We start from the raw sequence: 19,441 nt of genomic DNA on the forward strand, positions 1-19,441 counted from the left end.
AACTTTAATTGCCTTTTACAAGCCGTCAGTCTCGTGATGTTACTTTACTCGTATAGTAAGTATAGGATCACCACTTGGCAACACTCTCAGCATATGGGGACTGTGAATAGAAACTTATATGATGTCTGGCAACTATTTTTCTGAAGGTAGCTTGATGTTACAAAACTGTGGTTTGAACTGGTTTCCTATCAGTGCGCTCGGGCGTTCATGCATAAGTGGTTATTTGTTGTTCCTTTTGTAATGAAAGGTCTAAAGAGGAAGGTTATTTCTTTAGATGAAATAAATGATATTCTTGTTGTGGATTTTGATAATGATAACCTGTTTGATAATGAGAGCACTAGTTCTGAATCCTCCAGTGATGAGTATATTGAAGAAACAAAGTTTTCTTTCGATGTCGAAAGCGAAAATGACTTCTCATTACCGAATGACTGGACAACGAAATTTCACAAAACTATAAAGGGAAAGGAAACGCAGAGAGAGAGAGAGAGAGAGAGAGAGAGAGAGAGAGAGAGAGAGAGAGAGAGAGAGAGAGAGAGAGAGAGAGAGATAAAGTGGATAAATAATGTACAAATGTATGACGAACATATTTGAAAACTATACAGGAAACGATATGAAGAGAGAGAGAGAGAGAGAGAGAGAGAGAGAGAGAGAGAGAGAGAGAGAGAGAGAGAGAGAGAGAGAGACCTATTCCTTTCCTTTTGTTGCTTATCCAGGCGTAAGATTTACGATTGAAGATAAAAAGAACCCATTAGAATATTCAGTACTATGTAGCCATTTGAAATTAAATAATAGTAGTATTAATTGTTTTTTTTACTCAACCATTTAATTAATATCCCTACTTTTAACTATAATTACGAATTATAAGCATAAAGAAATTATATTAACTTTGAAAAATTATCATTAGTGAAATGACCGCTCTGGGCAAAAAAAGCGTGATTATCGTACAGCAGCCTAGTGCACACTTGCGCCTAGTGGCCGTGTTTACGTGTGGGAGTGTCATCATGGATATACAGTACTATACTGTAATTTTTAACTATTGCTAGATACGTATTGTATCAAACCTTGAAAACCCTTTTTTGTTTTTTGTATCTATAGGAAATAATTCTACATCATTCGGAAAATACTGAAAACAGTAAGCTATGCATAGTAGAGTAGTAAATACTACAGTCATATAAAATTATCAAAACTTTAACAACTTTTTATTGTTTTATTTATCCATAAAAGAAATTTTGTACAGTATTTTATGAAAAAAAATCTATAAGAATGATTTCTTACAGTATTGTTAAGATAAAAGCTACAGTATATATATATATATATATATATATATATATATATATATATATATATATATATATATATATATATATATATATATATATATATATATATATATATATATATATATATATATATATATATATATATATATAGTATATATATATATATATATTGATAGGTTGCTGTTTGCCGCCATGATGTGTTTCGAAATATACGAATTTCCAATTACACGAGGCCATTCATCGACCAAATTCTCGCATAATTCGGGACCCTACTGTATAACTATGCTGGAGTAGTACTGTACCTTCCTGCTCCAACTGAGTTGGTTCAGAGGGGGACAGTACAGCAGTGTATTAGTCTGAGTCCGTGTTGGCCTAGCGTGGGGCAGAGTCTCCCTTGCTGCCTGACACGGGCATAGGAGGTTTATCCTCCTTGGATCACCTTGGAGGGTTTCTGTAGTTATGATCCCTTCGCTCGGTGACCACTCAGACTTGTCCTCTTTGCTGTTCCGGGTTCGGGATATGTTCCTTTTCCGGAATAGCAATTCCTTCCTTGCCTTGGTTTTAGGGAGGCAGCCAGTAGTGCCGGCCTCCCTCCCTGGATTTCTCTGGCTGAGATGAGCTTTCTTAGTTGGGAATGATCCTTAACCAAGGCAAGGATGGACAGGACCCTCTGTCCTTCCCTTCTATTTTTCCGTTTCCTTTGTGTCAGTCGTCTCACATCCGTACCTAGCCTAGGTTAGGATGGGGAGCTGACGTGGTCCCCTGTCGGCCGGCAGAGTGTGCCGACCGGCAGAGACCCTATCGCTTGAGTGCTGCCCGGTCCTTTCTTGGTCCCTCAACCGCTGCCGTCTGTAGATTCAGTAAGCAGTGGTTAGGAAGCCTGACTTAGTGTCTCCCCTTCCTCTCGGCACTCTTTCGGGTGTCGGGCGCGGAGGTTCATAGCCTCTTAGCCCGGCACTCATTCTGTTGTCTTCTTATGTGTTGTCCTTGCCGTCTGCCGGCCTAGGGGCCGGCCGTCGGTAGGGGGTGTTCTCTAGTTCTCTTGCTGTCGGTCGGCGGTGGTTATATGTCTTTGCCGGCCGGTCTCTTTGCTCATCTGCCGGCCGCTATGAGCGGCGGCCGGCAGCCGGGCGCTACCTGGTGTGGATGCCAGCCGGCAGGGTTTGCTTACCGCTGCCGGCCGGCCTGCTACATTGCTCGGTTAGCCAGCCACTAAGAGTGATGGCCGGCAACACGGTGCTACCCGGGTGGCTACGGACCGGCAACCACTGCCGGCCGGTTCAGGCATGGGAACTGGAGTTCTCCCCAATAGGGGTGATCTGAAGTTGTATACTTGAGACCTACCTTTGGAAAAAAAGGGGGGGGGGGGTACTGACCGGCAAGAGCCGGCCGGCACACCACCCTCATGTACTGTATCAGTTCTTTCCTGTGTGGTGTAGTCTACCAGGGGAGACCATGATATAGTAGGTTACAACACTGTTTTTCTAACTTACTTGTGTTGCCTTGTGCAATCACTTGGTGTCGCCTTACAAGGATGAAAAGAGAATTCTTTTCATCTCTAGCCAGAATGATAAAATCTTACCTTAGGTGTGAGCTACACCTAATTTCCCTCGGGAAATATGATCTCTGGTTATTCTAGCAAAGACTAACCACGCGATTTTATGGCTGGTGGGCTTCCACAGGTGATTGTGTGGGTTTCACAAGTAGGTGTCTTTCCCTTATTCTTTGTGAATGCTCATATATACATGTGAATTGAAATTCACTTGATATTCATGGAAATTTTCTTCTTTTACAGGAGGAGCATCCGAAATGTGATAGCGTTTTCTGCAATGTCCGCAGCAAGAACTTTTGCGGACATGTCTCGTGTAGGAGGCACGCGGCTTGCGCAGCCTCCAAGGATGATCATCGCTACTGGGATCCGCAGGTATGTGCAGTGTGTACTAACCTGCTATCAGAGGCTTTTGAATCCCCTAGGTCGGCGGAGTCAAGGGATGCAGCGAGGGAGAAGCTCCGTTTATGGGTAAGGGGTTTCCAGAAGAACACCACTGGACCTTATCTTCCTAATGAGAAGATGAGGGCGTACCTTTTTCCCAAGGCTTCTACTGACGCTGTTGTTCCCCAGCCTCGGCCGGAGATCCCTCTCGTCCAGATCCCAGTGGAGGAGGATGTTGCGGATGCCATGCAGGACATCCAGCTGGATGACAAGATGTCTGACTTGTCCGACCGTGCGGAACAGGACCTCCTCGCAGAGGGTGAGGAGGAGGATCAAGATCCGATTGCCGACGAGGAAGAGGTTTCCGTACCTTCAGACGTTCCGGTTCAGGCCCCTGAACCTATCCCCTCTACTTCGTCCGCTCTTCCAGCAGAGCTGGGACAGGCTCTCTCTTCCATCGTTGGTATGATCCAACAGATGCAGAGGGAGAATAATCAGAAGGCCGCTGCAATGGAGCTCCAGATGCAGAAGATCACAGCGTCACGTGGACCTCCAAAGAAGCTCAACGTGAAGGACCTTCCTCTGTGCTCGGATGCCAACCCGTGGAGATATGCCGAGCACATGCCGATGACGGTCGGGAAGATCGTCATGTCGGAGAAGCTGGGTTCAGTTCCCCTTGAGGAGGTGGAATTCTGGCCCAGCAGAGGGGCCTACCCGGACTGTTATGTCCGTCTGAAGAAGGAGCCGGCCTCGAAGGAGGAGACGGAACCGAAGGAGGTGATCATCCTGGATCACGCCAAGGCTCAAGCTGCTTTAACATCTGCGTTGAAGGAGAGGGGGTTCTCAAACTCTAAAGTTGCTGCTCTGAGTAAGAAGCACCCCTCCTTCGTATCCTCCCCGGCTAGGGCCTTCCCCTTTATGCAGAAAGGGTTCACGGCCGTTTTGAAGGCGGTTGAAGCTGGCAAACCATGTCCATCCCTGGAGGAATGCAAGCCATTGTCTTTGGCCTTGCCGTTGGACAACAAGGACTGGAAGGAGGTACACCTCACCTTCTCGGTTGGGAAGTTGGACGCCGATATCGCAGGTCAACAGTTCGGCGAAAACCTTCCCAAGTTGTCGGAATTCCTCCTACGGAGGAAATTGGATACAAAGGAGCGTCTGGCAGCCTCAATGTCTCTCCAGACAAACATGGAGACAATGGCTAGTGACCCCAAGATGCCTGAGATGTTCATGGTAATGGCCAAGATCCATCTGGCCACGGTTACGAAGGACCTCTATTGCTTTGTCAAAGCGAGGAGGGCCTGCAGGGAGTTTGTGTTCGCCTCGGCCACAGTGAGGCATGAACCCAAGAGACTCATCTCATCCAGCATCTGGGGTAAAGATCTCTTTCCCAATGAGGTGGTCAAGGAGGTGGTGGACAAGGCAGCCAATGAGAACAGAAATCTTCTCCTTAAGTGGGGCCTGTCCCTTAAGAGGAAGTCTTCCCCTGATGAGGGCCCTCAGCCGAAAGGAAAGGCGAAGAAATCCAGGTTTTCTTCCCGTCCAGCCAAGCCTTTCAGACCACAACGTCAGCAGCAGCAGCAGCCAGCTTTGCCTCCGGTGCCACAACTGATAGCCCAGACCCCGACCACCTTCCAATGGGTACCCCAAGCCGTGTCTTCAGCATCCCCGGCATTCAATCCAGTGTTCGAAGGGCAATCAACCACGTTTCGAGCAAAGCCCAGAGGTGCAGCCAGAAGTTCGGCGAGACGCCCCTCTAGGGGAAGAGGATTCAGAGGTGGTCGCGGCCAGGGAGGCAAGACTGCAGGGCAGTCAAAGTGAAGTGTCGCCGGTAGGAGGGAGACTACAGTATTTCCGGGATCGCTGGACCTTCAATCCCTGGGCCCACAGCCTGCTCAAAAATGGACTGGGTTGGAGTTGGTACAGTACTCCGCCCCTGTGCCCTCAATTTTTCCAACACTCCAACCCCGTTTTATAGGAGTACATTCAAGAACTGTTGGAGATAAAGGTGATCCGGAGGGTAAAGTCCATCAGGTTCCAAGGGAGGCTGTTTTGTGTTCCCAAGAAAGACTCGGGGAAACTCAGAGTCATTCTGGACTTGTCACCACTCAACAAGTTCATAATGAACCACAAGTTCAAAATGTTAACATTACAACACATAAGGGCCTTACTGCCCAAGAGGGCATATACCGTCTCCATCGATTTGTCAGACGCCTATTGGCACGTTCCAATAAGTCGCCGTCTCTCCCCCTACCTAGGATTCAAGCTACAACAAAAACTTTATGCTTTCAGAGCGATGCCTTTCGGGCTAAACATAGCTCCAAGGATCTTTACGAAGCTTGCGAGTGCAGCGCTCAAACAGTTACGCCTAAAAGGGTTCCAGGTAGTAGCCTACCTGGACGATTGGTTGGTGTGGGCAGCATCCAGAGCGGAATGCTTGCAAGCTTCCCTACAGGTGATTCAGTTCCTGGAATATCTAGGTTTCATGATCAACAGAAAGAAGTCTCGTCTTTCTCCAGCTCAGAGGTTCCAGTGATTGGGAATTCACTGGGATCTAGTGTCACACCGTTTTTCCATTCCAATGTCGAAAAGGAAGGAAATAGCGGGGTCTGTCAAGAGACTTCTAGGTTCCGAGAGGATATCAAGACGCGAACAAGAGAGGGTTCTGGGCTCTCTTCAGTTCGCATCAGTAACAGACCCAGTGCTAAGAGCACAGCTAAAAGATGCAGCGGGAGTTTGGAGAACCTTTGCATCAAGAGAGCGAAGGGACTTGAAGAGACCGGTCCCACTTCGGCTACGTTCTCTTCTCAGACCGTGGTCTCAAGCCAGTCGTCTAAAGAGGTCAGTACCTCTTCAGCCACCCCCCCCGTCAGTGACAATCCACACAGACGCCTCAAAAGTAGGGTGGGGAGGTCACTCCCATCGGAAAAAAGTGCAAGGGACCTGGTCCAAGCTATTTGGGACTTTTCACATAAACTTTCTAGAAGCTATGGCAGTGCTTCTTACCCTGAAGAAAGTATCCCCACGTCACTCGATCCATGTAAGGTTGGTACTGGACAGCGAGGTGGTAGTGAAATGTCTGAATCGGCGGGGATCGAGATCTCCACCTCTCAACCAGGTAATGTTAGCTATATTCCGACTGGTGGAGAAGAAGAAGTGGCACCTGTCAGCAGTTCACCTTCAAGGAGTCCGGAATGTGACCGCGGACGCTCTATCCAGGGTTACACCGATAGAGTCGGAATGGTCCCTAGACGCAGGATCATTCTCCTTCATCTCGAGTCAAGTCCCAGAACTGCAGATAGACCTCTTCGCGACGAAGGACAACAAGAAGCTGCCGAGATATGTGTCCCCGTACGAGGACCCCTTGGCGGAAGCAGTAGATGCGATGTCCCTCGATTGGAACAGATGGTCCAGGATCTACCTGTTTCCCCCTCACAATCTGATGTTGAGGGTCCTCAACAAACTGAGATCCTTCAAGGGAGTAGCAGCGATAGTGGCCCACAAATGGCCGAACAGTGTATGGTTCCCTCTAGCTCTGGAACTACGACTAGAGTTTCTACCACTCCCGGACCCAGTTCTGTCCCAGCAAGTCCAGAAGTCGACTGTCTACGCTTCATTACAGAAAACCCGGACCCTGCAGCTCATGATTTTCTCTCCCTAGCGGTGAAGAAACGGTTCGGAATTTTGAAAGATAGCATCGACTTCCTGGAAGAATATAAATGCAAGTCTACTAGAAGGCAGTACGAATCAGCATGGAAGAAATGGGTAGCCTTTGTCAAAGACAAGAATCCGCACGAGATCTCTTCGGAGTTCTGCCTATCCTTCTTCATCCACCTCCACGGACAGGGGCTGGCGGCTAACACGATTTCTACATGTAAGTCAGCTCTGACAAGACCCATTCTGTATGCCTTCCAGGTAGACCTCGCTAACGAGATTTTTAACAAGATCCCGAAGGCCTGTGCTAGGCTTAGACCTTCAGCTCCTCCAAAGCCTATTTCATGGTCTTTAGACAAAGTCCTTCATTTTGCCTCATTACTGGATAATGAGGAGTGTGCACTGAAGGACCTGACTCAAAAAGTGATCTTCCTTTTTGCCCTAGCTTCTGGGGCCAGAGTTAGTGAGATTGTAGCCCTCTCGAGAGAGGAGGGCCGGGTTCAGTTCCTGGATGGGGGAGAACTGAACCTGTTTCCGGACCCTACGTTTCTCGCTAAGAACGAGTTGCCCACCAACAGGTGGGGTCCCTGGAGAATCTGCCCTCTGAAAGAAGATGCATCTCTATGTCCCGTAGAATGCCTAAAGGTCTATCTTCGTAGAACTTCAGACTTCCATGGGGGCCAACTATTCAGAGGAGAAACATCGGGCTCGAATTTATCTTTAAATCAACTTAGGGCGAAAATTACATATTTTATTCGCAGAGCGGATCCTGACAGTTCACCCGCAGGTCATGATCCGAGGAAAGTTGCTTCATCCTTAAACTTCTTTAACTTTATGGATTTTGAACACCTTCGTTCATACACTGGCTGGAATTCTTCCAGGGTATTCTTTCGCCACTATGCTAAGCAAGTGGAGCAGCTAAAGAGGTCTGTGGTAGCAGTTGGTTGCATCGTTAACCCTGTTGTTTAACTCTGCGAGGAACAGTGGATTTAATTGGGACTTTGATTCTTGGGTGAGTGTATAGTTATATGCGTTGCTATAACTAGTAGTGAAGGCTCTGGGAGCCCACAATGACTGTTCCAGCGTTATGGTGATTGTAGCACAAGTACAGACAGGTGTGCCGAGCGTTTCTGACGCTAATGTCAGTGGATAGTAACATGGACGTTTAACTTTGATACCTTGGTATGTGACAAGTGACCTGATTGTTTTCTTTCAGATAACCATACATCCATGCACTACAGTACTTGTGTAAATTGTTGGTCATCCACCTATCATATGTATATAATTGTGGTAACCATGTCTATTTATTGTTAATCAATAAACTTGTTCTCGGGAACCTTGCGTCTCCTTCACCTATATTGATTTCATTTTAATTATTGAGCATTCAGCCTATGTATATTAATCGGGGATATCTATAATAGCCTGTTCCTTAATGCAAGCCTTGTTGCACTGGTTTATACTTTCCTTAGCATAAAGGGCTCCATCCTTCTCTGAGGACGGTGGCGGCAGCAAGTTTAATCCTACGCAGATATAACCTTTTTGTCTATTTCTACTTCGACCAGGGTGCTGGTCGGGGTTTTCCCTTGGATGCTGTAGTTCTGTAAGGACTATGCTTTACTTCATATAGAGTGAGACCACTATATTGTATTGGCTTGCGAGTGAGTCATACATAGGTATATGTACTCTTCGTTCGTTTCTAGAGTCTAGTAGGACTCCTCCCTGTAGGGGGCAGGAAGCGCTTTCATGGCTTATGATTAGTGAAAAGATGTATAACGGTAACATCTTAGGTCTTTCAGTCGAGTTGACTAAGAAACATTCCTGAGGAGTACGGCACGTATTGAGAATCCACAGATACAGTAATGCTCTGGTATACTTCCATCAGGACGACATGGCTTGAGCCCAAAAAACGGATTTTGAGCGAAGCGAAAAATCTATTTTTGGGTAAGATGGCCATGTCGTCCTGATGGACCCGCCCTATCCCTTTTCAAAAAAAAAAAAAAAAAAAGAAAAGAAAAGGGCTGTAGGACCCCTCCCTACATACAGTATCTGTAGCACCTCGTGTATCGCTACAAGGAATACAGATGGCGCCGCGAGCGGCGCAGGGCACGCTTACGAAACGGGGAGGAGAGATGCCTTACGAACGGCTCCCCCCTTTTTCTTATCGTTTTCGTTTTCTTGCCAATTGACCCCTACGAAGTGTTAACTCTATTCGGGGTATGGATTGCTATGTGGCGTGTCAAGAATACGTCCGCTGATATTTACGATATCCCTAAGGTCTTTTTTAGGGATACTCACTCCAGGAGTTAGAATTCTGGGTACCTTAAGGTAAATTCTCTGGGAATATCGCCGTAGTTGTAATATACCCTAGGAAGCTGCCTTTAAGGAACTTCCATCAGGACGACATGGCCATCTTACCCAAAAATAGATTTTTCGCTTCGCTCAAAATCCGTTTTATATACAATAGTCTTGTTTATAGATAGTAGGTAAACTATTAACCAGTGTAAACAAAATTATAAAAAAATATAAAGATTTCTTGAAATATTAAAACCTTTATCAGTATACAATCTTTTATCGGTCCTATAAAAACGGAATTTTGATAATAAAATCTATTATTTTTATACTCACCTGAAATGAAGTTTCCTTTCATAAAAAAAAAATTAATAAAATATCTATATTTGTTCTGGTCACTGAAATCTTCCTTGATTTGAACTAATCAAACAAAGACATTCCATTGCCTTGATATAAAATATTATTAGACTGCCTCTTGGAGCCTAACAGACAATCTAAAGGACTCTAAAAACCATTTGACTCAGAGAATCAGATTGACGGTTTCCTTACAATTATGGGGGATATGACAGTTAAAGAGCCCCAGTCCGGAGATAAGCTCCAGGCAATCTGTGTGTGTTTCCTTGCAATTAGACGTAGGCATGGGTTTGAGTGTACCGACCTCGAAATCGGTTGTCTGAAAACCTCCTTGGACATTTCAACAACAGAGGCCATCAATCAGTAAATTATTCTCTTGGTAGCTCAAAGAGAGCCACTACAGTACCCTGCAGTTAGCCAACACCGCAATCTTTTTATCTTAGTTTGAATCATATACAAAAGGAAAAGAATATAGATCCATATTTGACTAGATCTGTGACAGGGATTCCATCTTCCATGAAAAGGGACCCAAAACAGATGAGTAGAAGACGTCCATCTGCTGTTAAGCAATGTCACAACCATGTCCACATTTGGTCTTCCCCACTAATTCCAAATTTGTATGCAATAACGGATGCAGAGATCATTTGTTTGAAAGAAGTTTTAATCTCATATGAGCCTTAAAATGTTCAAGCTTCTTGAATAAAGCGAGGTGGAAGGAATATTCCCTTTAAATTCATCAAAGTTAATATCTGCTATCCAAGATAGGAATTCTGACTTTGTTACCCCCTGTTTCTAAGTCTTCTCTGGATTTTCCCCTGAACTAAAAGTTAATCTACTTTTACGTTTAAGATTCTTAGAATGGCCAGCTACTATCTTGATGTACCTCTTCATAGGAGGAAAGGTAAGCGATCACATGCTTCACAATGATCATTAAATCACTATATTCCATTACGAGACACGTAGCGAATGGATCAAGATATAACTTGATCAATCCTCATAAGAATTACTAACAAATCCTGTCAAAGAAATCTCTTATCGCTAATAATGTAAATGAAAAATTTTTCCCAATCTCGAGGGACTACACATAGATAATTTTTATTCGAAGGTGGTGAAAAAACTGAAAAGACAAAATAGGCAGTGGTGTAACCAAGATAAGGTTATTGTCACTTGCCACATCATCTCAATACTGTACTACAGGCCTAAAACTATTGAAAAGATAGAAACCAGGACATTTTAAGTTTTAGGGGTGAGTCGATATAAAATCAGGCTTCAAGAAAAATGTATGAGGAACATCAGAGAGTTTCTTAAAGATAGCAGATATTCCATTGATATGAAATATTATTGTGCATTTAAAATTCAAATAATGTTATATAAATACAATTCAACTGTTATAGTGATTTAACAAATTCACACCCCCATCAAAAAGCTAATTACAATTTTGAGATATAGTTGCAATAAATATTAGTATTCAAACCATCTGAGTATACACTGAAAAATCTAACAAGACCTCTGTCAATCATATATTTCCACTACATTACTTTATATCCTATCAAACCTCAATTAACACATATAAACATAAGAAACATAACAAACGTTAGATTTCCAATGCAACTTATCCCCTTACCTGATGTATGGCAATCCGTAAACATTAAGTCGTGCGGCGTGTTTCACTGACCCAACGGTAGACGAGGCAACGCAGGCATATAGACCTCCATCATTTGTGTGAATAGCAGAGATATTCAGGTGGGAAACGACTTCGCCGTTGACGGTAACATACTGGCCAACTTGCATCCTGAAGAAACGTAAGGGCGTCAGTGGTGGAAAACTAAACAAAATCAAAAGATTGCACCAAAAAATATGATTCCAATGTGCTTACCAATTTTCTGAGAATGGCCACAATGTGCATTGATAAACTAGAGAGGGAATGTAAACAAAATGCAAACTAAAGACAGTTCCTTTGTGTGAACAATACTACCTCCGTGCACGAAATACATGTACTGTTATGCCTAAAAGTGGGACGCAGAAAATGGTGTAAGCATTTAGTACGATGAATTAGACTATATTCTTAAATCATACAGCAGTCAAGATTAAAGTTTCGAACAACCTCATATGACTTTTGCATAAAAAGTTTATCAAAGGAAATGTCATCCAACTGGCAAACGTTTCACGCATACATATTGTAAAATCACCTGACTTTTATATGTATTCACCAAAATTTTTACTACATTTCAATTTTATCTGAACCAACTCTATATAGAAAACTTGACTTTATTTCATTTTCAATAGTGCACTACAAACTATCGTCTTACATTGAAGCGAGAAAAATCTTCTCATAGATGAGAAACGTATTTCATATCCTGAAAATAGACTTTGGCAAATGTCCTTTCAAATACTAAGTTTCATCCATATTCCTTTGACATTATTTACTTTATTTTCAAACTAAAAAACTTGTCTTCTTGTCCCCTATAATGACTCTAAACTAGATATTTCTAGTACATAAAAGCTCTGACTTAAAATGAATTCCTTAAACTTACTAGATCCTAATCTATGCCCTCCAAGGGTTTCAGAAGTTCCTACTTCTTATTGTCCTGCTTTTATCTTCATGTAAACTACTTTTCAGACTAAACACTCCACTCACTTGCTCATTCTATGTTCAAATGACCTCATTATTTGAGATATTTTCAACAATATTTAAACCTCCTCTTAGAAGACAATCAAATACACTGAAAACTGACTTAACTTCCATTTAGCATATCAGCTATCCATCATCTTTTACATATGAAGACATGTGGTTAGTTGATGAGCTATAAACTATAAATAACCAAACTTAAATATGTCTGGACAATACCATAAAACACCATGCTGTAGCATTCATTCTGCGGTACCTGGAATTACTGGAATCCCCCGGATTTACTGGAATCATCAGGTAAATACTGGAATCCGCTGGAAAATTATCGAAATCCCCTACAATATCACTGCAAACCCTTAGCAATCGATAAATAATGTTTTTATTAAAATACGTTATTTTTATGTTTTTAGCATTTATATATTTTATACATTTACAGGTAGAACCTTGGTTAGGGGTTGTGACCTGGGAAGGTTTGTGACCTGGGAAGGGGGTCCCGGGGCTTGCCCCCAGCTAGGGGTTGTGACCTGGGAAGGTTTGTGACCTGGGAAGGGGGTCCGGGGGCTTGCCCCCAGCTAGGGGTTGTGACCTGGGAAGGTTTGTGACCTGGGAAGGGGGTCCCGGGGCTTGCCCCCAGCTAGGGGTTGTGACCTGGGAAGGTTTGTGACCTGGGAAGGGGGTCCGGGGGCTTGCCCCCAGCTAGGGGTTGTGACCTGGGAAGGTTTGTGACCTGGGAAGGGGGTCCCGGGGCTTTCCCCCGGCTAGGGGTTGTGACCTGGGAAGGTTTGTGACCTGGGAAGGCTTGTGACCTGGGAAGGGGGTCTAGGGGCTTGCCCCCGGCTAGGGGTTGTGACCTGGGAACTGCTAGGTTAGGTTCGGTGGGTTTGGTAGGTTCTGTACCCTTTTATATATTGTGTAAAGGGTATATAGAAAAATGCTTTAAAATACACATTTTAATTAATTTACTAAAAAATAATGTAAATTGATAAAAACATTATTTATCGATTTCTAAGGGTTTGCAGTGATATTGTAGGGGATTTCGGTAATTTTCAAGGGGATTCCAGTATTTACCTGGGGATTCCAGTAATTCGTGGTTCCCTTCATTCCGACATATCCAAAAGTACGGTACGCACTACAAGACCGATATATGATGTTTAAAAACTAAATGCATTCATATCTCAGCTCAAAGGGTGTCCCCATTGCACTTTCAAATCAAATAAGTTTACAGAGAACTTTCTAAAGAAAAAAAGATTATGTAAAACTGCAGAATAAAAAGTGCATGCCATAACTCCACAGGAGTACATCCTAACCTAACCTCTGCTAAGTTAACCTAGCATAACCTAAATGCCAATTTTGACTTAGAATGTCATGAATAATACGAAGCTCTTTTGTCTTTTAAATGAGTACTGTACAAGGTTCCTTTCATGCTGCATACACAACTCTTCTGCAGTTTTACCAAAAGTTATCTTGCGAGTAACGGAACTTTTGCTAAAAAACACACAAAGATAGTGGCAAGTGGAAGATGGCCAAGATGCAAGTCTTCCGCACTATCTGCTTCAAAAAGCAATCTGAAAGGTGAGAAGCCGGTGGTATTAACGACTGCAAGGAATCAGTTGACTGATATATTGCTGCGGATAAAAGCTTTCTCTCAGTTGCATCAAAAGCTCAAATTCATTGCTAAAAAGCAAAGTGCATTTTCATATTTCACCTTTCTTCCAGTGTATTTAAACCCTCTATTCCTTCCATGAAGAAATCAGATCTGAAAATAATACTGTCTTTTAAAATTGACTGTTTTCTGAACTTCTGGTTACCAGCAACACTTTAGTACATGATCCTAAAAGTAACCCATGGCATAAGTGTTATGCTACACCAGTCGCATTTTCAACTGTGTTCAGAAATATGTGATGCTTTACAGAAAAACAAATAATTCTCAGGATTTCAAAACAGTCTCAAACTTACAACAAGTTTTAATGTTAATCAAGTTGTAGGGCTCAATATGAAGACTAATTCATCCTAAGTTATAAGAGCAAATATTTTTGCACAATATTAATAAATATAAAACACACTAATGCGTCTTTAAAAAAAAATCAAGTTATAGGACTCAATATAAGACTAATTTATCCTAAGTTATAAGAGCAGATATTCTTGCACAAAATTAACAAATATAAAACACATTAACGCGTCTTTGAAAAAAAATCTATTCAATTCCGAGTTACTTGTAAACAACACGAACCTCGTCCCGTCTTCGACTTTACCTTTCAGAATTGGAGAGACGGTTTCCGTCGAGTTCCCAGGTGATTTCAGGTGTGGGGTTTCCGGCAGCTACACATTTCAAGAACACGGAGGGTCCGGGTTGAAGAGTCTTTGTGCCAAATGTATGGGTCAGCTGAGGAGGTTCGACTGTTACGGGAAAAAATATTTTGGTAATTAAGATTGTTAGAGTTTACTTTATTCTAAGAGTTTATTCTTAAATGATAGGTAAAATTAAATCAGTAAAAGGTTAGAGAACATAGAACCTAAAAGAGAAGAGAAGAGAAGAGAAGAGAAGAGAGAACTATTGGAATCTAAAAGGAAAAATTCTGAAATGTAAAAGGAAATATTCTGAGGACAGAAGGGGGCCCCCTTGCAAAATTAATACTGTATTCTAGTTGTTGTTGTTGTTGTTATTATTATTATTATTATTATTATTAAATGCTAAGCTACAACCCTAGTTGGAAAAGCAGGATGCTATAAGCCCAGGGGCCCCAACAGGGAAAATAGCTCAGTGAGGAAAGGAAACAAGGAAAAATAAAATATTTTAAGAATAGTAACAACATTTAAATAAATATTTCCTATATAAACAATAAAAACTTCAACAAAACAAGAGAAAGAGAAACTAGATACAACAGTGTGCCTGAGTGTACCCTCAAGCAAGAGAACTCTACCCCAAGACAGTGGAAGGCCATGGTACAGAGTTGTTGTTGTTGTTGTTGTTGTTGTTGTTGTTGTTGTTATTATTATTATTATTATTATTATTATTATTATTATTATTATTATTATTATTATTAACACTACTGGCTAAGCTACAACCCTAGTTGGAAAAGCAAAATGCTATAAGCCCAAGGGCTCCAACAGGGAAAAGAAGCCCAGTGAAAAAAAAGGAAATAAGGAAATAAATAAACTACATGAGAAATAAATGAACAATCAAAATAAAATATTTTAAAAACAGTAACAACATCAAATCAGATATTTCATATATAAACTATAAAAAGACTTATGTCTAAGAAGCTGTTTAGGATGTATCTACAGTGAACCCTCGTTTATCGCGGTAGATAGGTTCCAGACCCGGCAGCGATAGGTGAAAATCCGCGAAGTAGTGACACCATATTTACCTATTTATTTAACATGTATATTCAGACTTTTAAAACCTTCCCTTGTACGTAGTTCTGTTAACAAACTACCCTTTAATGTACAGAACACTTAATGCATGTACTACAGTACCCTAAACTAAAACAGGCACAAATATTAAAGGCGATTTTATATCATGCGTTTCCTAAACACGCTAAAAAGCACGATAAAAAATGGCAACCAATGTTTTGTTTACGTTTTTCTGATCATAATGAAGAAACAAACGCATTTAGTGGACACATCTGTGTATAGGTTAGTTTTTGCATCGATTATATTGATTATTCAGTACAGTATGTTGATTTTGTTATTACCAATATGTATATATATATGGGTTATGAAAAAATCCGCGAAGTGGTGAATCCGCGATGGTCGAACCGCGAAGTAGCGAGGATTCACTGTATATCAATAAAATTTATGAATTTTAATTTAATAACTTTAATAAAACAAACACCTTGCTGCATCTGTTGATCTTGGGTATTCAAATCCACAATTATATGCGTTGTATATTTAAAAATAGCAGGAGCTTTTGCTCTTTTTTCCAAGTGCTTCTTCAGCTGATGAGGCATTTTGAAAAAAGTGCAAAAACACCTGCTATTTTTAAATATGCAACCCACATAATTGTGGATTTTAATACCCAATTTGAATTATGTTAACATAACCTATAACAATTCTAAATTTTAAAGAATACTGGCATAGAAATACTTACATCGTCCGCCTAATTTCAACTCAGCAGTAGCTTGTGCCGATTCCTGATCATTCCTAACGAAGCACTGGTACATGCCCTTATCTTCACGTCCGACGCTGTCAATACGTAAAACTGCTTCCTTGTGGTCTGCAAATATGTTCGAAAACGTTGTAAGCATCTATAAAATCTACATTGGCAACTAGGAATTAAAAGATTAGCATTTCTACGTAAGTATAATTGGTACTTTCCTGTTATTGCCCCACCACTAATTTCCGATATGACCCCAATACTATTTTTTAGGTTAGGTTGGGTTGGGTTGGGTTGGGCTAAAAAATAGTATTGGGTTATATCGGAAATTATTGGTGGGGAAATAACAGGAAAGTACCGTATAATTCTGTATACAGTATGAATCACAAGAAAATATTGACTTGGATAAAAAATTTTTATTAATCAATTTCTCATTGAAACTAATATTACAGGAATAGTACAGAATGTTGTAAAGATAAATTCTCAATCTATCTATACAGCTATAACATCTAAATAAAAAAAAAAATTGAGATTAGGAGATCAGAAAATTTGAATAGCATAAGTATTGTAATATAAAAATATTGTTTTGGTTAAAAAGTTACATAAATTAGTTTCTCATTGAAACTAATATTACATGAAAAGTGTAAAATGTTTTAAAGAAAAAAATACACATATCTCTAGAAATAACATCCAAATAAAAAAAAGATTAAGATTTGGAGAACCTTAAAAAACAGTACACCGAGACTCATCACTTTACCCCCTTGGACATAACGGTATGTCCTTGCAAAAAACTGCTATTTACATTTTTTTGCATATTTTTTATAACTTTATGAGAAACTCCAGGCATTTTCAAAAATAATGAGACCAACCTGACCTCTCTATGATGAAAATTAAGGCTGTTAGTGCAATTCAAAAAAAATATATTGCAAAACGTGCTTGAAAAAGAAAACGCCTGGGGGTTAAGGGTTGGAAAGTTCCAAATAGCGTTGGGGGTAAAAGGGTTAAGAGGTTATCTTTTGAGTGATTGACGGAATACAGTACTTACTGATTGGAGCACCATCCTTCATCCAAGACACGGACTTGACTGGGTTGCCTCTGTATGTGCAGGTGAATGTAGCAGGTCTGCCGAATTCAACAGTTTGGACTTTGGGTTCGACTTGAGCGGACAGAGGAGCTGCAAACAGACATTGTCATTACTGAATAGATCTTAGTTATTTAGCAAGGAGAGTGACAAAGGTATATCATAGCATATGGCATTTCACAGGACAGGAAAATTTTATATAGAATATATTATTAGTAAGCAGAAATTAAAATTCTAAATTCTCAATTTAAATCATTTTCTCAAACAAAATATACCACAATATCAGCTATAACAAATGCAAGATTTAACTTTGAAGTCAACTAAATCATTGTTTTAAAAATAGTAGTTGTTATGAAAATATACCTAAAATAAGATAAAATCTACATCCAAGTACTGTACTTAATTACCTATTTGAACAATACAGTAGTTAATGAAATTAAGGTTTTATTTACCTAATTTCCCTACACAATGGTTGATTACACAAGTTTTAGACTTAGAAAATAAAATCATAACTAGGAATCTATTTTGAGATTAATCTATTTGTGCCATTTGAGTTATTTCAAAATCTAACTTTAATATCAATTAAATCTAATCTTTTGTCAATTGTGATAGCCAACTGGGAACAGCCCTGCCTGGTAATCTGCTAGACTGGCGTTCAAGACCTGCACAAGTTTGATAGCTTTGTTCTAGTGTACACACCCTTAGGCTGGGAGCACACTAGTGACTCTGTGGCGCCACAAAGCCACAGCATCCTGTGGCGGGGATGTGGTCTCCCATAGGTTTCCATTGTTTTTAAAGCCACGCCACGCCTGTGGTGGGGATGAGCGACAGAGAGCCAGAGTCGCTTGCCACAGTCGCTAGTTTGCGCGGCAAAACTTGAAAACAATGGAGATGGGAGACCACATGCCCGCCACACGATGCTGTGGCTTTGTGGCGCCACAGAGTCGCTAGTGTGCTCCCGGCCTTACGATCCTTGTGAGCTAAGGATGGGGGGTTTGGGGGAGCCAATAGGTCTACCTGCTGCATCATCAGTAGCCATTGTCTGGCCCTCCCTGATCCTAGCTTATTGGCGTGGGAGCTTGGGCGCTGATCATATGTACATATGATCATTCTCTATGAATTATCCTGCTCCCTGCCTCTGCCATTCATGAGCAAACTTCAAATCTTTAATACCTATTTAATTCTACCAAGAAACTATGGTTAAATTCATCTTATCATCCTTGTGACCAAGATATGAGAGGTTTGCCAGGACCCTGAGGTCTATATTTGCCGAGTCTTCAGGAGTCATTGCCTGGTACCCGCTGACCCTAGCTTAGGTGGTGAAGGATTTGGGTGCTGTTCATATGCAGTATTAGAGATTTAAGGGCCACTCATGAATGGCAGAAGCAAGGGACAGTGACAATGCTCTAATTAGTAGGACAATGCCCTAGAGACTGACCATATATACATATAATCAGCACCCAAGCCCCATCTCCAACCAATCTAGGAACAGGGAGGGCCAAGCCATGGCTACTGATGACTCAACAGGTAGAGCTATATGCTCCCCCAAACTCCCACTCCTTATCTCACAAGGATAGTGAGGCTGCAGACATCCCAAAAAAATCGAGATTGAGCAGAACTCGAACTCCAGTCAGCCAGATTGCCAGAGAGGGACGTTTAATTTACATCATTACTTTACTTTACTTTAAGGGCCTACTTATCTGGTTCTGTACAACAGGGGAACCCTACTCCTTACAGGACCTCTACGGTCGTTTTATGATGTTCATTCAGGAGCATTTAACATTTCACATTGCATATTGTTCGCTTACTGTTTGATCATCGCTGTCAAAACAATTGCTGATTAAGAAAGTTTTCTGTTTCCTCTTGAGAGCCCCAATATCCTCAATTATTTGGATGTCTCGTGGGAGCCTATTGTATAGTCCTGGGGCCTTTAAAACTATAAACGGAAATGAGAACAACTTACCAGTAACAGTTAAAACAGTCTCTACACTCTCTCCACCAACGGAATTGTTGACGACACATAGATACTTTCCGGAATCTTCGACTTTAGCCTCTCGGATGATCAGGGTTCCACCAACTTGCTTCACGCGCTCGCCAAGCTCAACTGGGGCCTTTCGTCCACCTT

At 41.6% G+C, this 19,441-nt stretch overlaps 1 protein-coding gene across 19 annotated transcripts in view; it reads right to left on the reverse strand.

The window, feature by feature from the left end:
- Positions 1 to 19,441, reverse strand: part of Dscam1 (Down syndrome cell adhesion molecule 1) — a 236,095-nt gene that overhangs the window by 131,687 nt on the left and 84,967 nt on the right. For all 19 annotated transcript variants that reach the window (XM_068367994.1, XM_068367979.1, XM_068367988.1 and 16 more), the window contains exons 2-6: positions 19,280 to 19,441; positions 17,281 to 17,409; positions 16,230 to 16,355; positions 14,392 to 14,536; positions 11,135 to 11,302 (exon numbers count right to left, since the gene is read on the reverse strand). The exon at positions 19,280 to 19,441 is cut by the window's right edge and continues 17 nt beyond it. In XM_068367994.1, coding sequence (XP_068224095.1) covers positions 11,135 to 11,302; positions 14,392 to 14,536; positions 16,230 to 16,355; positions 17,281 to 17,409; positions 19,280 to 19,441 — 730 coding nt within the window. The remainder of the gene's footprint in view (positions 1 to 11,134; positions 11,303 to 14,391; positions 14,537 to 16,229; positions 16,356 to 17,280; positions 17,410 to 19,279) is intronic.

This window comes from Palaemon carinicauda, unplaced genomic scaffold (assembly GCF_036898095.1).
Source record: "Palaemon carinicauda isolate YSFRI2023 unplaced genomic scaffold, ASM3689809v2 scaffold134, whole genome shotgun sequence".
Lineage (NCBI taxonomy): Eukaryota > Metazoa > Arthropoda > Malacostraca > Decapoda > Palaemonidae > Palaemon > Palaemon carinicauda.